The sequence below is a fragment of the Triticum dicoccoides genome, chromosome 2B, assembly GCF_002162155.2.
Source record: "Triticum dicoccoides isolate Atlit2015 ecotype Zavitan chromosome 2B, WEW_v2.0, whole genome shotgun sequence".
In the NCBI taxonomy this organism is placed as follows: Eukaryota; Viridiplantae; Streptophyta; class Magnoliopsida; order Poales; family Poaceae; genus Triticum; species Triticum dicoccoides.
In genome coordinates, this window is record NC_041383.1 from 247,299,620 (window position 1) to 247,324,000 (window position 24,381).

The 24,381-nt window shown below is 42.6% G+C and overlaps 2 protein-coding genes across 2 annotated transcripts; both read left to right on the plus strand.

The window, feature by feature from the left end:
• Positions 1-2,743: 2,743 nt before the first annotated feature.
• On the plus strand, positions 2,744-7,622 carry LOC119363336 (protein THYLAKOID FORMATION1, chloroplastic). The gene is made up of 5 exons (XM_037628676.1): positions 2,744-3,058; positions 4,571-4,841; positions 5,311-5,527; positions 7,027-7,142; positions 7,223-7,622. Exons 1-5 carry the CDS (start codon positions 2,896-2,898, stop codon positions 7,314-7,316), a joined length of 861 nt encoding a protein of 286 aa, XP_037484573.1. The 5' UTR covers positions 2,744-2,895; the 3' UTR covers positions 7,317-7,622.
• A 695-nt stretch (positions 7,623-8,317) lies between these two features.
• LOC119363337 (chlorophyll a-b binding protein CP29.2, chloroplastic-like) lies at positions 8,318-9,584 on the plus strand. The gene is made up of 2 exons (XM_037628677.1): positions 8,318-8,900; positions 8,987-9,584. Exons 1-2 carry the CDS (start codon positions 8,403-8,405, stop codon positions 9,347-9,349), a joined length of 861 nt encoding a protein of 286 aa, XP_037484574.1. The 5' UTR covers positions 8,318-8,402; the 3' UTR covers positions 9,350-9,584.
• The last annotated feature ends 14,797 nt before the right edge of the window (positions 9,585-24,381 follow it).

A 24,381-nucleotide genomic window follows, 5' to 3' on the forward strand; every position in this document is an offset into this window, starting at 1 on the left:
GACTAGGGGTGTTACCTCCCTCAGAGGGCCCCGAACCTGGGTACATCGTGTGTCTCACACCGCTTGTCCCCAATCTCACTTCCGGAACACACCGGCGTCCTCTGGCCCCAACCACACTTAATAAGCCTACCCATGGCATCTGTCGTGAGAACACCACGACAAACGCAATACAGACATAATCATACGCGGGCTATTCACGATGAATATTCTTCCAAATGTTCACCTAATGCGTCAATTTATGTGGTCGTCTCTTTAGATGGTTCACTTAACTTCCATTTTCTATTTTAGATAGTTCGCTTCAGTTTGCGCCCCTACAAATAGCTAAGAAAAATAACTTTACAATCCCTTTCATTTTCCTGTGGCATCAAACACCCCTTGCTAATCCTATAGGATTCTAATGGGCAAGTCAATCCAATCATATACTTCTCCTATTCCTGCATTTTCAGAATCTCGCGAAACTTACCCTTCCTCAAGCATTGTTGCTTAAGCAAGCACTGTTAGTTTTATATTGAGTATCCCCTCTAAGGATCTTGCATTGGGGAAGGCTTTATATGTCAATGGGGTCGAGGCTGGCTGCAGGGTCGTGAGGGCAGTGGATTTGGTGCAGGTCGCCCCGTAGGGTGTACTCGACACGTCCTTTAATAAGCAGTATAATGGCTGCTGGTTGGTCGTTGTGTCCAGCTATGCTGATCGTGTTTGTGCCATGGTGGTGAGGTTTGGCATTTCCTTTGTGGATCTCCCTTGGCCATCCTCCTCAGGGGCCGACCGTTAATGGATCCTGTGCATATTCGATTTACTATGAATCTGCCATGATCGGTTGGTTTGCTGGTTGGCTAGTGTTCTCGAGTATGCCGGATGTTTCTGTGCAATTTTTGGTGGGGTTCGACGTGGCTGTATTCCACAAGTTGGCATGAAAAGCCTGTTAATGAAGCAAGCATCGATCAAGGTGGCGCGTGTAGTTTTCCAGATCATGTTTGGCATGACTTCAAAAGTTCAAACATGTCTTTTAAATGTGAATTACACTTCCATTTGTTTTTCCCTTTTGTGCACTGTTTGTAGAATATGATCATCATCAGGGTGCATATGCAATACGATCATAATCATTTGCAAGCAGTCAAGGGGAGAAATCTTTCAAATAGTTAGCTTTACTTCCGGTCCACAGTTGGTATGTGCGCTAATAACGCAACGGGTCATCTAGTCTTTATTATGAATGGTGGTCGCCATGGATCTCCGGTGAGATCTATTCCTCTAGTTACAAACTAACCCTTCCTGGAGGCCGCAGGCGTGATCTAGTCTGGGGTTTCTTATAATTTTTTCTTTCCCCTTCGATTGATTCATGTCCAGCGCCTTATATACCAGCGCAGATAGGATTAAATAACGGTGTCCTGGACAGTTACTTGGCTGACGAGCCGTACAGCCTACTGCCTAGGGCTTATTGTCTGGTCTGCATCTCTCTCAGGGATCCGGGTACCCTGGTTTCCTTCGCGTGTTGGCTTCCCGAGGTTGCCTTCCTGGGGGTTGGGTTACACCTCTGGGCTATCTATCTCAATTCTCAAGGTCCTTGAGCCTTAGCCTTATCAATACTGGAGCTATATAAGGGGCAAGAAGGGCACGATAGAAGGGTATTTGCCCCTTTCTACCTAGTTTTCTTTTCACTTTTTTCTATCGGCAATATCTCCATCATAACTCGTCGAGTTTCCCTGACTCGACAGGTATCCACATTGTAATTGTCAATATCCTAGATATATAAGAGAAATAGCAAGGCATGAAGTAGGGCTTTTGCGGACCTTGTGGGCCTAAGCCTAAGTAAATAGTTTGTCTCTCTTGTGTTATAATCTAGTGTTATCATGACACGGTGTCCACTCGACTACAAATTCTGCTCCATGAAAAAAACTACAAATTCCGCGTACTAGCTCTAGTACCATTGTTACGACCGGGCAAAAGTCCCTGAACATGTTGGTTTACTCACAACTCATAAACATGTTACCATGCATACACTAGATGGGCCATAATTTGCAATTAAGATGTACTCCCTCCGTCCAAAAATACTTGTCATCAAAATGGACAAAAAGAGATGTATCTAAAACTAAAATACGTCTAGATGCATCCCCTTTTATTAATTTTGATGACAAGTATTTCCAGACGGAGGGAGTAGCACTTAAAATTGCAGAGTATTAAGAGGCAATTAAAGTAGAAGTAACTAGAGGGTAATATTTCAATTAAAAATTTAAGCCCTTGGATCTAGAGAGTAATATTTTTTTTAATTTATGAATGTCAGAGTTGGTTTAATCAAACTCTAACACATATTTTTTAAACCAACGCCCATATATAGAGGATGTTTTGACGTTCATGAGAAATAAAAACACAATTTGAAATAGATATAGAAATTTCATCCAATTGTACAAAAACAATTTAGACAAAGTTCGCCTTGACCAGTTCTTCCTTGTTATAAATAGCATGGTTTTTTTTTTGTTAGCTAAATCAACATGCTTTTGTTGCGTGTACACCAAGAACTAGTAACGACATTCCAAAACACTTGGATGGACATTAGCTGGTGAAGTCTAAACTAACCCATCAAAATGCCGTTCTAGAACTCCTAATTGTAGAACCTGAAGCAAACCCAACCTCCCACGCCCATGAAATTTGAGCAAAAAACCGTTCGAAACAAGGGATATTTCCCAATCAAAAGAATGCCATCCCATGTGGCAACTTCTGGTGGCCAGGAAGCCTTTGTCCGCCTACTGGATAAGAAAGATCACATCCCTCCCTTCCCAGACGAGCAATAGCCTTTCCTCGCCCCTGCCCCTGGCAATTACCCTTTTGCCCTCACCGGCGGTGTCGACCATCCGCCGCCGTATCCCGTGAGAGAGCCGGCGGTAGCCCGAGGAGTCTCCCATGGCGGCCATATCGTCGCTTCCTTTCGCTGCACTGCGCCGAGCGGCCGACTGGAGGCCGTCAACGGCGACTGCCGCGGTGAGCGTCTCCGGTGGCGTCATGCTCAACGCGAGGGCTCGGCGGGGATCACGTTCGGTGGTGCGCTGCGTCGCTACGGCTGGTGGTGAGTTTGCTCGCGCTCGTCTCTCGTATGGTTGCTTGTGGCCCGGCAGACGCCGTAGTCCCCCACCCCTCTGCATCCAGCTTGCCCTGGGGCGCCGCTCGAGCTAGGCAGCGCCGATGGCGCTGCTGCGGCGACCGATGGGCATCGTACTTGATCCACGGTGCCGCTGAGCTGCAAGCTAGTGAGTTTGAGCGGGGTAATATGACACCTTGTTCCGTCCCTGCTCCCATCCCAAACCCTCGTTTGCTTTGAGCGGGGTAATATGGCACCGTTCCATCCCAGTCCTATCCCGAACCGTCGTTTCCTTTGAGCGGGGTGCCGGGCGTCCTGAACTCTGAAGCTTTGAGTAACCATACTTTGTTACCATTTGGTCAGCACGCCTTATACGAATCTAGCATGTAATTGTTCAATTTTTCACACCACCGGGCACTGGTTATCCTGTGATTCTTTTTGCGATAATCACCTTTTGAACTCGTTTTGTACGTGTACCATCTAGTTATAGTTCCTGTTGTGCATTCAAGGTAATACGTCATCAACCTGACAACAATAATTAGAAATGGTTGTTTCCCCTTACGCTACTCATGTAATTGAAATTCAGTCTCATTTCCTGAAAATTAGCTATAGAATATTAACGGTAAAGGCCCTCCCTCCATTTAATTACAGGTTTAATCTGGATGGTACTATCAAGAGAGTATGTAAAGCACTACTGGAAACTAATCGAGCGATGCAAACTAAGACATTGAATGGTTCAACTAAACCAATTGGTAGCAATTCTGTTGCAGATTGAACCAGCAGAGCAAGTTTACAGTGTCTGAGTTAGTGTGCCACCTTGTTATTAAATTTAATGGATACTTATTCGTTAAGCTGGCGAGGTCTCAATTGGTGAAGGCACCGACCTGTGCCTTTCATGGTCTCAGTAACGTCTTGCACATGCAGTCTATGACTCCAGGAGTTTTCCAGCGACTAATGCTTTTACTTGTTTATTTTAGGCCGATTTATAAAAACTTTTGTTGAGTTTCAGTTTCCTAGCAAAGTTTAGATATTTTCTGTTAAGCGGCGAGGCCTCTACATGGGGCTGCAAGGACTGGAAGGTCATGCTGCTAAACTCTTCAATCCTAACAATTGTCGATTTTGGATTGGTTTCTGTGATGGACTGATGATTAGTGTTTCAGTCTGTTAATAGGGTATTTGTGCTATAAGTCCCTTAATTTATCCACCATTTGTGCCTGTGCTAAAAACTATACATGCCTTGTGCAAAAAAAGTTTAGGGTCAACTGTTGGAAGGCTGAAGATTTTTGTTAGTTGAATTATGGGTATCAGTCCAACTTCCTTGCTGCTGGGACTTGGTAACGTGTAGCAACTACGATGCAGTCTGAAGCGTTTTGAGCGTGTATAAAATGCACATAAAGAGAAATGGTGTGATTATATACACAAGAGAAGCTTAATCATGTGAATTATAACCAAATAAAGGATCTTTTTCTGACCTTTTTATCTGCTCTGAATCTTTTGCAGATATCCCACCTACTGTGGCAGATACAAAGATGAACTTCCTGAAGTCATACAAACGTCCTATTCCAAGCATTTACAGTACAGTCCTACAAGAACTTTTGGTGCAGCAACATCTGATGAGATACAAAAGTACCTATCAGTATGATCCTGTGTTTGCTCTTGGATTTGTCACTGTCTATGACCAGCTTATGGAAGGGTACCCCAGCACCGAGGACAGGGATGCCATCTTCAAGTCATACGTAACGGCGTTAAATGAAGATCCTGAGCAATACAGGTGCATATCAGGACTCATATAAATGGCTTTGAACCAGTGACATGCTAGCATCTTTATCTTTATATTAGATTGTACTTTTTTCCATGTTCATACCCTGAATCCTCAAATTAATTTTCATAACTATTGGTACAAGTGGGATTGTTATAATTCTCTTCTGTTAATTTTATGCATGAGTATATATATTACCCCTCAACTCTTTTAAATATATTAATCAACCCTTATTTTTTTCTTAGAGAGGTTTTATTAACTTATGCACCTTGCAGCTTCTGTTAAAATTTCCCAGTTTACACTAGTTATTGCTTACGTGTTTGTATGCTTGGGTCACTAGTTAGTCTGCTTCCTTGGCACCAAAATCTCATGTGTTATTTGGTACTTGTTTGTTTGCCTTGTTGGCATTAATAAAAGTTTTTCCTCTTTAAGCAATTTTCTTGTTTCAAACAAATGCTAAGAGTTTTTACTTCTCTGTTAGGGCTGATGCACAAAGGATGGAAGAGTGGGCACGCTCACAAAATGGTAACTTGTTAGTTGAATTTTCTTCCAGAGATGGGGAAATAGAGTCCATTCTGAAAGATATATCAGAAAGGGCCCAGGGTAAGGGAAACTTCAGCTACAGCCGGTTCTTTGCTGTTGGCTTGTTCCGTTTGCTTGAGCTCTCAAATGCGACGGAGCCAACCGTACTGGACAAGGTTGTTCTTGCCATTATTTATTTTGTTTGCACATTTCCTTCTAGTTGTTACTTTTTTTTCTTCCCAATTGTTTTTCCTTTTCCCATTATTGTTTGTTTCCTAATTTTTATTTTGAAAGGAATTGTTTTTCGCAGACTATTTTATTTTGTGAAGAACAATAATTTTCTAGAATTGAGCACGGAAATAGTGTGAGTGAAATGTCGATATTACCCATCTCTTCTTCACAAAATGATTAAGTTGCCTATTTTCCCTCCCCAAAGCAAGGACAATGAGTTAAGTAATTACTCCCTCTGTTCCCAAATAATTGTCTTTCTAGCCATCTCAAATGGACTAAACATACGGATGTATGTAGACATGTTTTAGAGTGTAGATTCACTCATTTTGCTCCGTATGTAGTCACTTGTTGAAATCTCTAGAAAGACAATTATTTAGGAACGGAGGGAGTACTATATATGCACACAAAAATTAAACAATATTACCCATCTTTTGAAAGGAGTAGCTTTTTTTTAATGATCAAGAGCAAAGTAGGAACACAATGGCATTGATATAGGAGGACAAATATTTTGAGAAAATGTGAACAGACTAAAAAAGACATCTATGTTTTGAACGGGAGTGAAATTATTTGGATTTGTCAGATACGGACTGTACCTTCAAATTTGTCATGAATAATAGTTTCACATTTTTCTAATTAGTTACTATATATGCACACAAAAATTAAACAATTAACATTGCTCTAGACTGCAAAATCTGAAACTTCATCTATTTTGGAACGGAGGGAGTAAACCAATTGAGGGGATGATTTGATCTGATATTTAGTAACCAGAAGTGCTTTAGGACCACTGCGGCGTTCTTTCATTGCAAAACATAGATCTACTAATCTTAATGTATTTACGTAGCTTGCCTGCTGTATTGACCATCCCCAATATTGTTCAGGGGTTGAGGTTGTAAATTATGCTGGTTTTTCTTGAGCTGAAATAGAAATAACACATTAGGGAATTCAACTCATTCGACGCAAGTTGCTTGGTGGTGTGTCTCTATGTACACATTCAGATATTTCTATGGGCAGACCCATTGACGTTAGGCTTGTTGCTAGATTTTTTTTTTCAACCTCTACTTTCCACCGGTATGCTACACTCTTCTACTCAGTACAGTAAGGCCACCTTGTGACTGCGTACTTCTCTATTTTGTGTTTCAAGTAGATCTATGCGAATGATAACTTGCCATTTCTGGTTGGTCTTAAGATGTCATTTACATTCTTGTGTTTCCTCTTCTCTCTTTACTAGTCTCTGAATGACCAGAGAAAAGAACAATTCTGCTAGCTTAATAATTTGAGCCAGGGCTGCTCAGCAGAGAACTTGGTAGCAATAGCATTAAGGGTAATACTTGAAAAGCATCAGTGAGACATCTAGCATATACTGAAGTACATCAGACATTTCAGCAAAGCATTTATATACTGACTGATATAACAATAGATACTGACTTTTCTTCTTGCTCAATAGCTTTGTGCTGCTCTAAACATCAATAAAAAGAGCGTGGATAGAGACCTTGACGTTTACCGCAACTTACTCTCGAAACTGGTTCAAGCCAAGGAACTTCTCAAGGAATACATCGAGAGGTAATCTCTTATACCAGTTTTACCATGTAAGACTCTTATTCCAATTAATTGGACTCAGTTAACTTGAATTCTCTTTGCAGGGAAAAGAAGAAGAGAGAGGAGAGATTGGAGACGCCCAAGCCGAATGAGGCTGTTGCAAAATTCGATGGAAGCGCTTATCCCTTGAAGCATTAACTCAACCTTTCCCCAGAGGACAGCTTGTCCGGATAACAGATATTAACAGTTATACACATCTGGATAGCGTTGAGAACTATCGGGGGCATCTTTGGCTGCTCTTCGCCCGAGTGTAGTACTCGGCCGTACAAAAAGATCCAGATTATTCGTAGTATTGAGTTTGGTATTTTGTAATTTCTCCTTCTATGTGTTCGAATGTTATCGTTTTCTTCACTTCTTTGACAATATATGAAGAGGTATCTGGTGATGAATGTTACAAGATGAGAAAAAATATATATTTTGGTGAAAAAGAAATCATTCCGACTAGTGTTGTTTATCTGAATCTCTGTGTACAAAGCTGAATGAAGTTGCAAGTATCTGAGGTGGAAATCATCATAATAGATACGGGTGCAAGCGGCAGCCTGCTTTGTCCTGCAAAACTTATCAATTAGCTCTAAAATTTGTTCATCATTTGCTTAAAATTTGTACTATGCTATTGTCCGCTAGCCCATCCCGTTTGCATCCCTAATAATAGATCATTTCATGCCGGATCATCAGAAGTACCCAAATAAGATGCAAGTACTAAAAAAAATAGAGAATTTTACATGATGCCAAGTAGATGTGTGAATGGCTTGAAACGTTACCAGCAGTATTTGAAGCTATAAGAAAATTCAAAGGGGCGAGCTGCATGGTTCCCATGAAGGACCAAAATGCATCTCTACAGTTATTACAGGGCCAGAACTGCCAAGGTCATTTTTACGCCATATCTTTCCGGCCCCACGCACCTGAAGACCACAAATCACAAGCGCTCTCAAGCCCCACCATCCAATCCGGGGTCTCCACGTGTCGCCTACGTCCAACGCAACCTCCCCCGTTCATAGGGCCATACAGATAAGACTCGGATAAGGCAGAGCCGGTCGCGCCCGTCAGATAGATCACAGCCGCCCTCGTCGCCGTCCGATGTGCCACGCCAGAGATAACACCGGGAATTTCTTATAAACACCCTATTTGTACCCCGTGACGGCCACACACCACACACCACAGCACCACCCGCCACCTCAACGCACGCAAAGGCCGAGGAGGACAAGCTAGGAGGAGCGAGCAGCCATGGCTTCGTCGGTGGCCGCCGCGGCGAGCACGTTCCTCGGGACCCGGCTGGCGGACCCGGCGCCGCAGAACGGGCGCATCGTGGCGCGGTTCGGCTTCGGCAAGAAGAAGGCCCCGCCGAAGAAGGCCAAGGCGCCCCCGACCACCGACCGGCCGCTGTGGTTCCCCGGCGCGCAGGCGCCCGAGTACCTCGACGGCACGCTCGTCGGCGACTACGGCTTCGACCCCTTCGGCCTCGGGAAGCCCGCGGAGTACCTGCAGTACGACGTGGACTCCCTGGACCAGAACCTGGCCCAGAACCTGGCGGGCGAGATCATCGGCACCCGGTTCGAGGACGCCGACGTCAAGTCCACCCCGTTCCAGCCCTACGCCGAGGTGTTCGGCCTCCAGAGGTTCCGCGAGTGCGAGCTCATCCACGGCCGCTGGGCCATGCTCGCCACCCTCGGCGCCCTCACCGTCGAGTGGCTCACCGGCGTCACCTGGCAGGACGCCGGCAAGGTACGCAACGTCGTCTCGACCTCATGCACGTATAGGACCTGAATACTGCAAGGCGAGCGTACTGATCTGTGCAACGATGCTGGCAGGTGGAGCTGGTGGACGGGTCGTCGTACCTGGGGCAGCCGCTGCCGTTCACGCTCACCACGTTGATCTGGATCGAGGTGCTGGTGATCGGGTACATCGAGTTCCAGCGCAACGCGGAGCTGGACCCGGAGAGGAGGCTCTACCCCGGTGGCTCCTACTTCGACCCGCTGGGACTCGCGGCGGACCCGGTGAAGAAGGAGACTCTGCAGCTGGCGGAGATCAAGCACGCCCGCCTCGCCATGGTCGCCTTCCTCGGCTTCGCCGTGCAGGCCGCCGCCACCGGCAAGGGGCCACTCAACAACTGGGCCACCCACCTCAGCGACCCGCTGCACACCACCATCTTCGACACCTTCGGCTCCTCTTAAGTGGTCGGTGGTCGAGCAATTTCTGTCAGCTCAGCTGCAAAATGGACGAACGCGCGTCAGTGTACGAACGTGCTTTGGTTTTGTATGACGAGTGATGGATGAGAGGGTATCGCAAAGATCCTTTGTTGATTAATGCAGGTCTGATCACATAGGAGAGCTGCTGGGACTTGGTGATTTGTAAAATATGAACCAATGGTGACTTAATGCATCCACTTGTACATCAATCTTGAGCTAATCTTTTGTTTCGTTTTTGCGATTACAAAAATAGCATCCACGCAAGTGCAATTCGTAATCACGATGCAGAATTGACCGGGACCGCCCCGCCACACTGTCACTGAGCTTGCTGCCTCTTTGATCTCTACCAATGAATCTTCTCTAAAGACATGTATTTCTCTTTCCAATTCACCTTCATGTCCCCCGGCGTAATATTCAACCTTATCCACTCACAAGAAAACCCTTGTAAATCTCTTTTGAGATACATATAGTGATTCTTGGTCATATAAATTTTGAGGATGAAACCACTCCATTCGTTACAGAATTCTTGTGGTGGTTTTAGTTGAAGAATTATGGAACGGAGGGGGTACCGAAATTGGCCTTTGTTGTGAGAGCTGAGAACTTTGTTGTCTTTGGCCTTGTATAGCTTCAGTAGTTGTATCACCAGTTTTGAAGCGGGTGCTAGTTATGAAACCATATGGTGACAGTGCTCGTGGGTGCGTGGTCTGCTGGTGTTGGTCTACTTTTTGTTTGTAACATCCCAAAATTCTAAATTTTGCAATGTTATATTAATTAAATAAATATGATTGATTGACAGAAACTGAGTGAAATTTGTTTTTTTTAAGTTGAATGATCGCGGCCGTCGGACAACGCTGGAGCCCTCCCCACCGCTGTAAGCCACCGACGCCCTCCTTCACTATTAAATCTGCAACGTACGACGATTAGGTCATCGGTTTTATTTTAAAAGCACGAATCGTTTTCTACTATATTTCGGTCGTCCGCCATTTAGTCGTAGCGGTGCACACCCATAGCCCAATCACGTGTTGCCACGTAGCCCACTGTCCGTTAGCTAGCACTTTTATTTTCTGTTTTGTTTTTAATTTTCATATTTAGTTCTGTTTTTATATTTGCAATATCTTTTATGCTTTAAATCCAAATTGAGTGATTCTTTTTGCTATAGTTTCTTTTATGAAGTTTCTGTTTGTGCAATTGGATTTCAAATTTGAGTAGTTTAAACTTGAATTTCATGAAATTTGTTCAAATCATTATTTTGGCCATATCTTGAGTTTAAAAATATTTTTTTGAGTAATTCTTTCTGCTACTGATTTATTATTGTTTTGTTTATCCAGTAGCATTTAGTGATTTATTTTTATCTTATTTTAAATTAGGTTTATTGCAAAAACATTACTGTTTTAGTATCTAATAGGATTAATGCTATTTCCATTAGTTTTAATTATTTTAAATTATTTTTCTTTTGTCATTTTTGACAGGTTTTAATTAGTTGCCGTTAGTTAACAGTAGGCATTTTATTAGTATTTAAAAATAATTTTTATTATTTTTATTTCTTTTCTTTTGAAAGAAAATTTGTTTTGATCATAGGAGAAGTTTTATCAATGCTTTTCAGTTGATTCTTTTTGCATAGAAATTTGTAGAAAATTTCTTTCTGTTATTTTTATAAAAACTTTATTTTATGTTCTATTAAATTATTAGTTTAGTATTTTCTTTACTGTTGAGTTAAGTTAGGACAAAAACTATATTTATGATGTGTAGTTAAGTCATAGGACTTTTCTTTAGTAGTTTTTCTTTATAGTTTTCTTTGGATTTCATTTGGTTTTTCTTATTGATTTATTTATTGAACTTTTATTTGTTGGTTGTTAACTTGATTGCTAGAATGAATGCTTATATGATTGCAATGTTTGACTATATATATTTTATCGGAGTGACGAATAGTTCTACCAAGTCATTTTCTAATAGCTTTATAAATCTTCATCAAGTAATACCAGACAAGTTCACTTTGACCATATTGTTGTATACCTATGATTTTGCTTTTATTTAGTGCCACCTTTTTCATTAATTCCTCCAGTAGTGGTTTTGAATTCTTGTAGTTGTAGAATGCATGAGGTAGGAACCCATCTCCCTGTTACCAAGCCCGGGACATTGCTTAGTTTTATTGCTACGCTATAGTAGACGGGGTTTGGTATGAGTGTTCAAGAGTGGTGTGAGAATGGAGGACTCTACGCCAATGACGACAACTTCTTGATGGCAACTTCAAGACAGAAATTCTTCAAGGCCTGCATTTTCAAGACCTCAAGACTTCAAGACTCGAGACTAGATTTCAATACACACTACGGGGTGAAGGATGGATTTGATGGGCACCTTGGAGTAACCAGTGGATAGCCGGGATGCATGGAGAAGCGCCATGACATCTTGTGGAAAGCTTCACCCAGACTCAAAGAGACAGAAGAATATTTCATGCCCGGAAGCTTACCTGTGCGACCGCAAGTCATTGTGGGCTCTGGCTTGGTTGACTCTAGTTGTGACTCTGGCTGGGATGGTGCCAGCAATGTAGAACTACGGTAGGACTGGATGGGCACCGGACAGTGGTCAGAGGAACTCTTCGAAAGACCATGTTTCGATCGTCCTGTTCTCAAAAAATATGAAGTGCGAGGATGAAAAGGGAGGGATCGAATCTTGCGGGTAAAGTTTACAAACCTATGCAGAGTGTTAAAACCTAATCAATTAGCCATGTCCCCGGTTACGGACAATTTGAGCCTTGATATGTCCATTTTACATCATGTTTTCTGATATGTCTCCAACGTATCTATATTTTTTTATTGTTCCAAGCTGTTACATTATCATTCTTGTACGTTTTAGAATCATTTTATAGCAACTTTATATCATTTTTGGGACTAACCTATTGACATAGTGCCCAGTGCCAGTTGCTATTTTTTGCTTGCCTTTTACTTCACAGAAAATCAATACCAAACAAAGTGAAACTTTTTTGGAGATTTTTTCTGAACCAGAAGACACCAGATGGGCAAAAGAAGTACTAGAGGGGTGCCCCGAGGGGGGCACAACCCACCTAGGCGCGCCCTGGTGTGTTGTGCCCACCTCGGTGCCCTCCCGCACCACCTCTTCGCCCTATAAATTCCCAAATATTCCAAAAACTCTAGGGGAGCCAATAGATCGGAAGTTCCGCCACCGCAAGCCTTTGTATCTGTGAAAACCAATCTGGACCCTGTTCCGGCACCCTGCCGGAGGGGGAGATCATCACCGGAGGCCATCTTTATCATCCCTATGGTTTCCATGATGATGAGGGAGTAGCCCACCCTCGGGGCTGAGGGTTTGTACCAGTAGCTATGTGTTTAATCTCTCTCTCTGGTGTTCTTCATATGGCACGATCTTGATGTATCGGGGGCTTTGTTAATATAGTTGGATCCTATGGTATTTCTCCCTCTCTATCTTGTTGTGATGAATTGAGTTTTCCCTTTGAGGTTTCGTTGTTATCGGATTGAATACTTATATGGATTCAAGAGCACTTGATATATGTCTTGCATATGAATACCCATGGTGACAATGGGGTATTATGTTGATTCACTTGAGATATGTTTTGGCACTCAACTCGCGGATTCCTGAGGTGGGGTAATCTATGCATAGGGGTTGATCCACGTTCTCGTCTTTTGTTTCTCCGGTAGAAATCTTGGGGCACTCTTTGTGTTGGATTGAGTATTATGAATTTGAAATTGTTTTGGTGTTATTTTAGTATGAACTCTTGAAAGATCGATTGGAAAAAATAACTTAGTGTTATTTTAGTACGAACTCTTGATAGATCGATCAGAAAGAATAACTTGGTGTTATTTTAGTATGAACTCTTGGATAGATCCATCAGAAAGAATAGCTACAAACAATTTCTTCGTATGTTCTCCGCTAGAAAATAACTTTGGAGTGATTCTTCATCGCACTTTGAGGGATATTATAAAAATATATTTCTATCATCCACATTACACTTTTATCACCATCTCTTCGCCGAACTAGTGCACCTATACAATTTTCCATTGTATTGGGTGTGTTGGGGACACAAGAGATTTCTTATATTTGGTTGTAGGGTTGTTTGAGAGAGACCATCTTCATCCTATGGCTTCCTCCGATTGATAAACCTTAGGTCATCCACTTGAGGGAAAATTGCTACCGTCCTACAAAACTCTGCGCTTGGATGCCCAACACGAGTCTACAAGAATAAAGTTGTGTAGTAGACATCAAGCTCTTTTCTGGTGCCGTTGCCGAGGAGGTGAGTGCTTGAAGGTATATCTTTGGATCTTGCCAATCGAATCTTTTAGTTTCTTGTTTTATCACTAGTTTGGTTTATAAAAAGAAAACTACAAAAAATGGAATTGAGGTAGTCTCATATTGTTCATCTTTATAATGTCTTTCTTGAAAGTGATGGATAATTATGCTCAATTGATAGAAGAAGAATTCAATAAAATGTTTGGCATAAATGACGAGCATGATTGCAATGTTGTTAGTATGAATTCTATAAATATCCAAAATGCTAACGATGATTGCACTAGTCATGAGAAAAATGTTTCTTATAAGGACTTTGTGAAGCCGTGCCTTATAGGGAAGATAGATTTTGTAAGAAGCATAAAAATGATAGAACCAATTTTTTGCTCAGAGTGATAGATAAATTTGCTACAAAATTATGTTCTATTTGTCCTATTACTTGTGATCTTTGCAATAAAGTTGGCCACCTTAATTTCCATTGCATGTTTTTTCATGATCGAATCGTGTCCCAATATTACAATAACTTGATCACCCTTGAAATTTATAATGATCTTTGTCTATTTTTGGGGAGTGAAGAATTGGCACATAAAAATAGTTGGTTTGAAGTATTCATTCCCCACATACGACAATGAAACTAATCTAAAAAATATATATATGTTTTGCATGGTAAATTGCAATGAGAATGCTTATATTGCCAACTATAGAAAGATGGGAAAACCAATAGAATATGAAAATACTAATGAAAGGATAAAGATTTCGACTTTCCCTCCTATTGTCTCTCATGATGAAATAGGTGACGAGGAGGAGCTCCCTATTCAACCAATCTCATCAACAAGAAGCTCGAAAAAATTAATTAAACCCACACATGACGTGGTGAAGAAGAAGAAAAGAAGAAATAATAGAGGTAAAAAGGTACCTCTCCCAAATAATGTTGCTACTATTATTGTTGTGCCTCATGAAAATGAATCAAAAATAACAGTGGAAGATGATGCACTTGATGATGATATTGCTTCTTTCTCTCATGGCACAATGTCCGAGAGCACTATTGATGATGATTTTGTTATGCCTATTACTTGTTGTGATATTTATGATTGGGAAGATAATGATACTTCTTATAATCTTGGAAATATTTTTGGCACCAACTTGGGAAGTTATGATGATAGCAATTGTTATACCATTGGTGCTATTCATACTATTAATGATGAGAGTGATTATGCTTATGATATGCCAAGCCACAAGCTTGGGGATGCTATGTTTGATGACACGTTTGAGAATTTATTTGCTGAAATTAATGTTTGTCCCAAGCTTGGGGATTCTATGCTTAATGAAGATGATATTTTTAGCCCCCCTACTTGGAATGATCAAATTTTCTGTGATGATTGCACGCCTCTTACTTATGATGATTGCAATATTTATGAAAGTGGGTTTGGAAGAGTGTCAACTTTAGATAATATTTGTCCCACTATTTTGGAGGGTGTTGAATCCTATTATGATGATAAAAGTGGATTTGGAGAGGTCATGACTTTATTTAGTAATGATTCCACTATTTCGGAAGAGGTTTCAATTGACTATGATGAGAACAAAGTTGCTACTTATGATGATTATTGTGGTGATACTTATGATATAAAAAGTAGTGATAATTATTGTCATAATTTTGAATATCCTTTTACTGAACAATAATATTTTAATGTGGAAACAATTTATAGTATTCCAATTTCATATGATACTCCGACTATTGTGAATGAGAATAAATTTGCTTATGTGGAGAGTAAGAAATTTTCTATGATTTTGGATCATGAACGAATACTTTATGTAATAGCTATATTGATGAATCCATTCATGATGCTACTGAAAATTATTATGAGAGAGGAACTTATGATTCATGATGCTATTATTATGTTTCAAATCTTTACTTTTATGTGAGCATCATTGAAATCATCATGCCTAGCTAAAAGGCATTAAAGAAAAGCGCTTGTTGGGAGACAACCCAGCATTTACCTCTACTGTTTTTATGTGTTCACATGATTAGTATACTATAGTAATCATTTTTATAGCTTTTGTTTCAATAAAGTACCAAGTAAAGCCTTTGGGATAGTGTGGATGATAGTTGAGTTGATTCTGTGCAAAAACAGAAACTTTTGCGCTCAGTCCAGGAATTTTCAAAATTCACTGGAACGCGATTTTGATCTGAATTTTTTATAGGTTATAGATATACAAATTCCCTATGTTGTCCTAATTTTTCATAATGTTTGGAGTAGCAAAAGTATGGTAGTTGTCCAGATCATTACAGACTTTTCTGTTTTTTGATAGATTCTGTTTTCAATCATAGTTTACTTGTTTTCTAGTTTCTATGGCTTATATTGGTCAATATAAATTGTAGAAATTATAAGGTACAATAGGCATTGTGTGGGGACAATAAAGAATCTTGTCTTTGACAGTACCAAAGTGGATGATTTGTCTTTATCATACTAACCTATCTCACAAAGTTCCGTTAAGTTTTGTGTGATTGGGGGAAATTGAAGCCATCCTCATCACCAACAACCCTCTCATCGTGGGAGGGACAATATTAATCAACATATTAAACAACACCATCTCATCTCAAACCCTAGTTCATCTCTTGTATTCAATCTTTGTATCAAAATCTCAGATTGGTACCCGTGGGCCAGATCCGTTAAGTTTTGTGTGATTGAAGTTTTGAAGTTCTGGGTGAGATATCGATATGAGGAGAATAAGGAGTGACAAGACCCTAGGCTTGGGGATGCCCAAGGCACCCCCAAGGTACTATTCAAGGTAGATCCAAGCAACTAATCTTGGGGATGCCCCGAAAGGCATCCCCTCTTTCGTCACCAACATTATCGGTAACCTTACTTGGAGCTATATTTTCATTCGTCACATGATATGTGTTTTTCTTGGAGCATCATTTTATTTTGCTAGGATTTGCTTGATGTTATTTATAATAATGTTTTGCAACTTTTACTTCAATAAAAATCTCAAGTATATCCTTTGCCATGCTTATTTTGCAAGTATATATGTTGCTCTTCAAAACAGAAAGTTTATCCTTGTTGCAAAAATTCTCTAGAAAAGTCAGAATGTGATAAAATGTTGAAATTTTTTGCACACTAATCTATGATAAATCTTCTACAGACTGGTAATTTTTTCAGAATTTTGTTTAGACAGATTGCTGTTATGTTTGCATTGTTTGCATATGTTTGCTTGTTTAATGATTCTATTTGAGGATAGGAGTATTAAACATGCAGAGGCATTTAGTATGAAATGTTAAATAATAATTTTAGTAACTTGCCACAGTAGAGAATGATAAGGTTTTGCATTGATTTATACTAACTTATCTCACGAGTTCTTGTTGAGTTTTGTGTGGATGAAGTTTTTGAGATTTAGGGAAATCGTGATATGAGAGGAATTAAGGAGACACAAGAGCTCAAGCTTGAGGATGCCCAAGGCATCCCAAATTAATATTTCAACAAGTCTCAAGCATCTAAGCTTGGGGATGCTCCAATAGGCATCCCACCTTTCTTCTTCAACAATTATTGGTTAGTATCGGTTGAGCCTAAGTTTTTGCTTCTCTACATGATGTGTGCTATCCTTGGAATGTCATTCTATTTGGTTTTTTCTTGCTGTTTTAATAAAATACTTAGACCTGAAAGTTTTTAAATAAGAGAGAGTCCTCAATTAGCTACCCCTTTACTTAACTACTCGCTTGAACTTCACTTATATCTTCTTGGAGTAGTTTGTCATTTACTCTAGTGCTTCACTTATATCTTTTTGAGCACGACGTGCTTTAAATTTTTTGAAGAAAAACTCTCATGCTTCACTTAGATTTATTTGAGAGTTAGTATATTTTTGAAGAAATTCTCTCATGCTTCACTTACATATTTTGAGACAAGAAAATTTCTATGCTCATGTTCTTCACTTAAATTTGTTTTGAGCTTATCAAAAGCAACATATGAAATTAGTCCGAAAGTGACAGATGGGTTTGGGCGCCTCCCCCTAGGTGCCTTGGCCCCCAAGGCAAGTGGAGGAAACCCTAGGGAGGTGCCCCACCTCTTCAAGCAATGTTGGAAAAGGGTCTTGGGATGCACAACCCCTTAGTGGGCTGGTGTGCTACCTCCCCTTTGGCCCATGAGGCCCCCAACACTTGCCGTGGCCTCCCAAAACCTCTTTCGGTCATGTTGGTCATCACCCGGTACCCCAGGAACACTTCCGGACTCCAATACCCTTCGTCCAATATATCAATCTTCACCAACGGACCATTCCAGAGTTCCTCGTCACATCCGGGATCGCATTCGGGACTCCAAACAACCTTGGGTTACCACCATAATGACTCAACTATACTTATATCGTCACCAAACATTAAGTGTGTAGACCCCGCGGGATCGAGAATTATGCAGACATGACCGAGACACCTCTACGATCAATAACCAATAGCGGGACCTGGGTGCCCATATTGGTTCCTACATATTCTATGAAGATCTTTATCGGTCGAACCTCGATGTCAAGGATTCAACTAATCCCATATGTAGTTCCCTTTGTCTATCGGTATGTTACTTGCCCGAGATTTGATCATCGGTATCTCCATACCTAGTTCAATCGTGTTACCGGCAAGTCTCTTTACTCGTTCCATACTACAAGATTCCATGACTAACTCCTTAGTCACATTGCTTGCAAGCTTTTTTGATGTTCTATTACTGAGAGGGCCTAGAGATACCTCTCGGTCGTATGGAGTGACAAATCCCAGTCTTGATCCATGCCAACTCAATAGACACCCTCGCAGATACCTGTAGAGCAGCTTTATAGTCACCCAGTTATGTTGCGATGTTTGGTACACACAAGGTATTCCTCCGGTGTCAAGTGAGTTGCAGGATCCTCATGGTCATAGGAACATATATACTTGACATGCAAAAAATGTACAATAAACCTGATATGATCATATGCTATGTTTACAGTTTGGGTCTTGTCCATCACATCATTCTCATAATGGTGTGGCCCCATTATCAAATGACAACTCATGTCCATGGCTAGGAAACCATAGCCATTTTTGATCAATGGGCTAGTCTAGTAGAGGCTCACTAGGGACATGTTGTTGTCCATGTATTGATGACCCACAAGTATATGGGGTCAATTGTAGCCTTTTCGATAAGTAAGAGTTTCAAACCCAATGAGGAGCAGAAGGAAATGGTGGTTTTCAGCAAGGTAATGTCTGCAAGTGCTAAAATTGTAAGTGTCGGCGTTCTGGGAACGGGGGTACCTAGACTTGCCTGCCCGCGGCCTGCGGCGTGGCTCAAGTGGGGGCCCAGTGCATCCCAGCTTCATCAGCTCAAGCTCAAGACCCTCGCGAGGGGCCAAGCCTCGCGGGGCGGACGATAGGAAGCTTCCTCAGGAGCAGCCTCGTCAGGCAGGCTCGCGAGGAGGCGGAGAATCAAGGCAAGGGCACCTCCCGAGGAGCCCGTGACGCAAGCCATGACGATCGAGACCAGGCGGGCGTCGGCCTGTGCAGTGTCCTTGTTTCCCCTTCGGTGCAAAGGGGGCAAGCACAGGCCAAGGCATCAGGCAAAGGTTACTGTTTCGGTGCAACAAGACCAAGACCAGCAGAACGACAGGATGGAGGTCATCGTGGAGCCCAGGACGGCGTCATCGTCAGAGCCTTTGGCAGCCATAGACCAACTTTAGTCAGGATAAGTGTACTAGATGTTCCCCTTCAAAATGGCCTATTGTTGGCGCCCTTCCCGCTCATTATTTGGGAGAGGCCCAGGGCCTCCCTCTATAAATAGGACTAGCCACCACAGAGTAGGGGCAGCTGGGAGATAGATCGATCAGAGAGAGAGAGAAGCGACTGAACTCACCCAAGCAGTTCATCGCACCAGCTCAAGAACAGCCCCTCGCGAGGCTGTTCTCCCTTTGTATTGTTCATCATCAGCCCCTGAGGCAATCCACCACACCACACACTGAAGTAGGATATTACACCACAATGGTGGCCTGAACCAGTATAAATCTCGTGTCCCTTGTGTGTTCTTCTTTCTAGCCTAGATTCCTTGCAAGGCTTCGAAACGTGAGCTGGTAGGGGAAAAATCTTTGTGCGCACCCCAGAGTTCGAACCTCAAGGGTCTGCCGGAACCCGAAATCCGACATTTGGCGCGCTAGGTAGGGGTGCGCCGGAATCTTTCTTCCGCTGGTCGCGTGTGATCTTCCGTCGTGCCCATGTCTGACGCTCGCCGAGCCCGTGCCGAGCGTCGGGCTACTCTCGCCGCTCGAGTCGCCCAGACGGCTCCTGTCGGCGGACGCCCCCGTCGCCTGCAACCAACGCCGCCACCGGCCTGGCGGGGAACGAGCAGCAGGCCTCTTCCCTGCATCCTTCGGTGCAGCGGGAAGGCCGCACCGCCACCCCGTCGCTGACTCCAGCCGGTCCGTCGTCCCACGCCCTTCGCGCCCCCATGGACGCGCACGCTGTGCTGCTCCTGATGCGTGAGCTCCTGCACTACCGTCCTGTCGACGACCTCTACGAGGACTGGCTCGCCCGCATCACCGAGCTCGTCAGCGCCGCAGGGGGCTCCCCTGTGCCGTCCCTTTCGCTGCCTCGCCCTCCGTCCTGCGCAGGAGGCAAGGAGCAGGAGGTGCCTCCGCCACCTCCTCCCCAAGAAGGCGCCCTGGCTCCAAGGCGCGCGGCCCCAGGACGAGACCCACCATGTCCGGCGCCTGCACGACAAGAAAGGAGCTGCCAGGAAATTCCTTGTCCCCAAGAAGGTGCCCGCGTGCTCCCAGCACCGGTGCGCCATGACTGCATCCCTGCGCCACCACGTCAAGACCCCGCGCTGCTCCAGGCAGCGGTGCGCGGGAATCGCCACGAGCAAGCCCCGCATCAGCAGAGAGCTCCGGTGGCGACTGCAGGCTGCCGTGCCTTCACCGCCGAGCTGCGTAGCATCGCATGGCCCGACAAGTTCAAGCCGGACCTGCCTCCTCGCTACGACGGTACTGCCGACCCCGTGGAGTTCCTCCAGTTCTACGAGCTGGGCATCGAAGCCGCCAACGGGGACGAAAAGGTCATGGCGAATTGGTTCCCCATGGCGCTCAAGGACGGTGCCCGCACCTGGCTCCTGAAGCTGGCTCCTGGCACGATCTCCTCCTGGGACGAGATGCGCACTCGCTTCATCGCCAACTTCCAAGGCACTCGCGACCAGCCCCCGGCCATGAATGACCTGTGCTGCATTAAGCAACAGCCAGGAGAGACCCTGCAGAAGTACATCCAGCGCTTCAACAACGCCCATGCTATGTCTTGAGCTTGCGTTGGTTTTCCTCGAAGAGGAGAGGGTGATGCAGCAAGTGTAGCGTAAGTATTTCCCTCAGTTTTGAGAACCAAGGTATCAATCCAGTAGGAGGCTCCTCAAAAGTCCCACGCACCTACACAAACAAACTGAGAACTCGCAACCAACGCAATAAAGGGGTTGTCAATCCCTTCACGGCCACTTGCGAAAGTGAGATCTAATAAAGATAGTATGATAAGATAAATATATTTTTGGTATTTTATAATATAGATGCAAAAAGTAAAGATGCAAATAAAGGTAAATTGAAAGCAAATATGATAAGAGATAGACCCGGAGGCCATAGGTTTCACTAGAGGCTTCTCTCAAGATAGCATAAGTATTACGGGGGTGAACAAATTACTGTCGAGCAATTGATAGAAAAGCGCATAGTTATGAGATTATCTAGGCATGATCATGTATATAGGCATCACGTCCATAACAAGTAGACCGACTCCTGCCTGCATCTACTACTATTACTCCACACATCAACTGACTCCTGCCTGCATGTAGAGTATTAAGTTCATAAGAACAGAGTAACGCATTAAGCAAGATGACATGATGTAGAGGGATAAACTCATGCAATATGATGTAAACCCCATCTTGTTATCCTCGATGGCAACAATACAATACGCGCCTTGCAACCCTTTTTGTCACTAGGTAAGGACACCGCAAGATTGAACCCAAAGCTAAGCACTTCTCCCATGGCAAGAAAGACCAATCTAGTAGGCCAAACCAAACTGATAATTCGAAGAGACTTGCAAAGATAACTCAATCATACATAAAAGAATTCAGAGAAGATTCAAATATTAATCATAGATAAACTTGATCATAAACCCACAATTCATCGGATCTCGACAAACACACCGCAAAAAGAGTTTACATCGAATAGATCTCCACAAGAGATGGGGAGAACATTGTATTGAGATCCAAAAAGAGAGAAGAAGCCATCTAGCTAATAACTATGGACCCGTAGGTCTGTGGTAACCTACTCACAACTCATCGGAGGGGCAAGGATGTTGATGTAGAAGCCCTCCATGGTCGATTCCCCCTCCGGCAGAGTGCCGGCGAAGGCTCCAAGATGAGATCTCGCGGATACAGAAGGTTACGGTGGTGGAAGTTGTGTTTCGTGGTGCTCCTGGATGTTTTCGGGGTACGTAGGTACATATAGGAGGAAGAAGTACGTCGATGGCCGCCCGAGGGGCCCACGAGACAGGGGGCGCACCCTATAGGGGGGGGCCCTATCTCGTGGGGCCCTCAAAAGCTTCTTGACTTGCACTCCAAGCTCTCCGGATCACGTTCGTTCCAAAAATCACACTCCTGAAGGTTTCATTCCGTTTGGACTCCGTTTGATATTCCTTTTCTTCGAAATACTGAAATAGGCAAAAAAACAGCAATATGGGCTGGGCCTCCGGTTAGTAGGTTAGTCCCAAAAATGATATAAATGTGTAAAATAAAGCCCATAAACAGCCAAAAGGGGTAATATAATAGCATGGAACAATAAAAAATTATAGATACGTTGGAGACATATCAAGCATCCCCAAGCTTAATTCCTGCTCGTCCTCGAGTAGGTAAATGATAAAAAAGAGAATTTTTGATGTGGAATGCTACCTAGCATAATTCATAATGTAATTTTCTTTATTGTGGCATGAATGTTCAGATCCAAATGATTCAAAATAAAAGTTCATATTGATAAAAGAAATAGTAACACTTCAAGCATACTAATCAAAGTGATCATGTCTTCTCAAAATAGCATGGCAAAAGAAAGTTCATCCCTACAAAATCATATAGTTAGGCTATGCTTCATTTTTGTCACACAAAGATGTTCCCAACTTCTATACCCCCGATGACAAGCCAAGCAATTGTTTCATACTTAAATAATCTCAAACTTTTTCAACCTTCACGCAATACATTAGCGTGAGCCATGGATATAGCACTATGGCTGGAATAGCGTATGATGATGGGGATTGTGTGGAGAAGACAAAAAAGAGAAAGTCTCACATTGACGAGGATAATCAATTGGCTATGGAGATGCCCATCAATTGATGTCAACATGAGGAGTAGGGATTGCCATGCAACGGATGCACTAGAGCTAAAAATGAATGCTCAACAAAAGAAAACTAGTGGGTGTGCATCCAACTTGCTTGCTCACGAAGACCTAGGGCATTTGAGGAAGCCCATCGTAGGAATATACAAGCCAAGTTCTATAATGAAAAATTCCCACTAGTATGAAAAAGACAACTTATGAGACTCACTATATGAAAAACAAGGTGCTACTTTGAAGCACAATATATGAGACTCACTACATGAAGAACAAGGTGCTACTTTGAAGCACAAGTGTGGAAAAAGAGATAGTAACATTGCCCTTTTTATTTATTTATTTGTTTTTCTTTTTTTTCTTTTTTTTGGGAATTTCTTTTTTTTTTCTTTTGGCCTTTCTTTTTTTTCTTTGGGCAATGTTCTAATAATGATGATCATCACACTTCTATTGATTACAACATAAGAATTACAACTCGAAACTAGAACAAGATATGACTCTATATGAATGCCTCCGGCGGTGTACCGAGATGGTGCAATGAATCAAGAGTGACATGTATGAAAAATAATGCTTGGTGGCTTTGCCACAAATACGATGTCAACTACATGATCATGCAATGGCAATATGACAAAAGTAATGTATGTCATGATGATGATGAGCGGCATGGTGGAAAGTTGCATGGCAATATATCTCGGAATGGCTATGGAAATGCCATAATAGGTAGGTATGGTGGATGTTTTGAGGAAGATATAATGAGGTTTATGTGTGATAGAGCGTATCGTATCCTAGGGTTTGGATGCACCGGTGAAGTTTGCACCAACTCTCAAGGTGAGAAAGGGCAATGCACGGTACCGAAGAGGCTAGCAAAGGTGGAAAGGTAAAAGTGCGTATAATCCATGGACTCAACATTAGTCAAAAGAAATCATATACTTATTGCAAAAATTTAGAAGTCATCAAAAACCAAGTACTACACGCATGCTCCTAGGGGGATAGATTGGTAGGAAAAGACCATCGCTCGTCCCTGACCACCACTCATAAGGATGCACAAGCCAAGTACACTTCATGTTTCAAATTTGTTACACAACTTTAACCATACGTGCATGCTACGGGACTTGCTAACTTCAACACAAGCATTCTTTAAATTCATAATCACCCAACTAGCATGACTTTAATATCACTACCTCCATATCTCAAAACAATTATCAAGTATCAAATTGATCATAGCATCCAATTCACTTCCTATGATAGTTTTTATTATACCCAACTTGGATGCCTACCATTCTAGGACCAACTTTATGATAATAGCAAATACCATGCTGTTCTAAAAGACTCTCAAAATAATATAAGTGAAGCATGAGAGACTAGCAATTTCTTCAAAATTAAGACACCACCGTGCTCTAAAAGATATA

Bases quoted from the DNA above. Each gene is read 5' to 3' on its own strand.
- LOC119363337 (XM_037628677.1), top strand. From the start codon at position 8,403: ATGGCTTCGTCGGTGGCCGCCGCGGCGAGCACGTTCCTCGGGACCCGG. The intron at 8,901-8,986 runs GTACGCAACGTC...CGATGCTGGCAG, and splicing joins CCTGGCAGGACGCCGGCAAG to GTGGAGCTGGTGGACGGGTC.
- LOC119363336 (XM_037628676.1), top strand. From the start codon at position 2,896: ATGGCGGCCATATCGTCGCTTCCTTTCGCTGCACTGCGCCGAGCGGCC. The intron at 4,842-5,310 runs GTGCATATCAGG...CTTCTCTGTTAG, and splicing joins GAAGATCCTGAGCAATACAG to GGCTGATGCACAAAGGATGG. The intron at 7,143-7,222 runs GTAATCTCTTAT...TTCTCTTTGCAG, and splicing joins CTCAAGGAATACATCGAGAG to GGAAAAGAAGAAGAGAGAGG.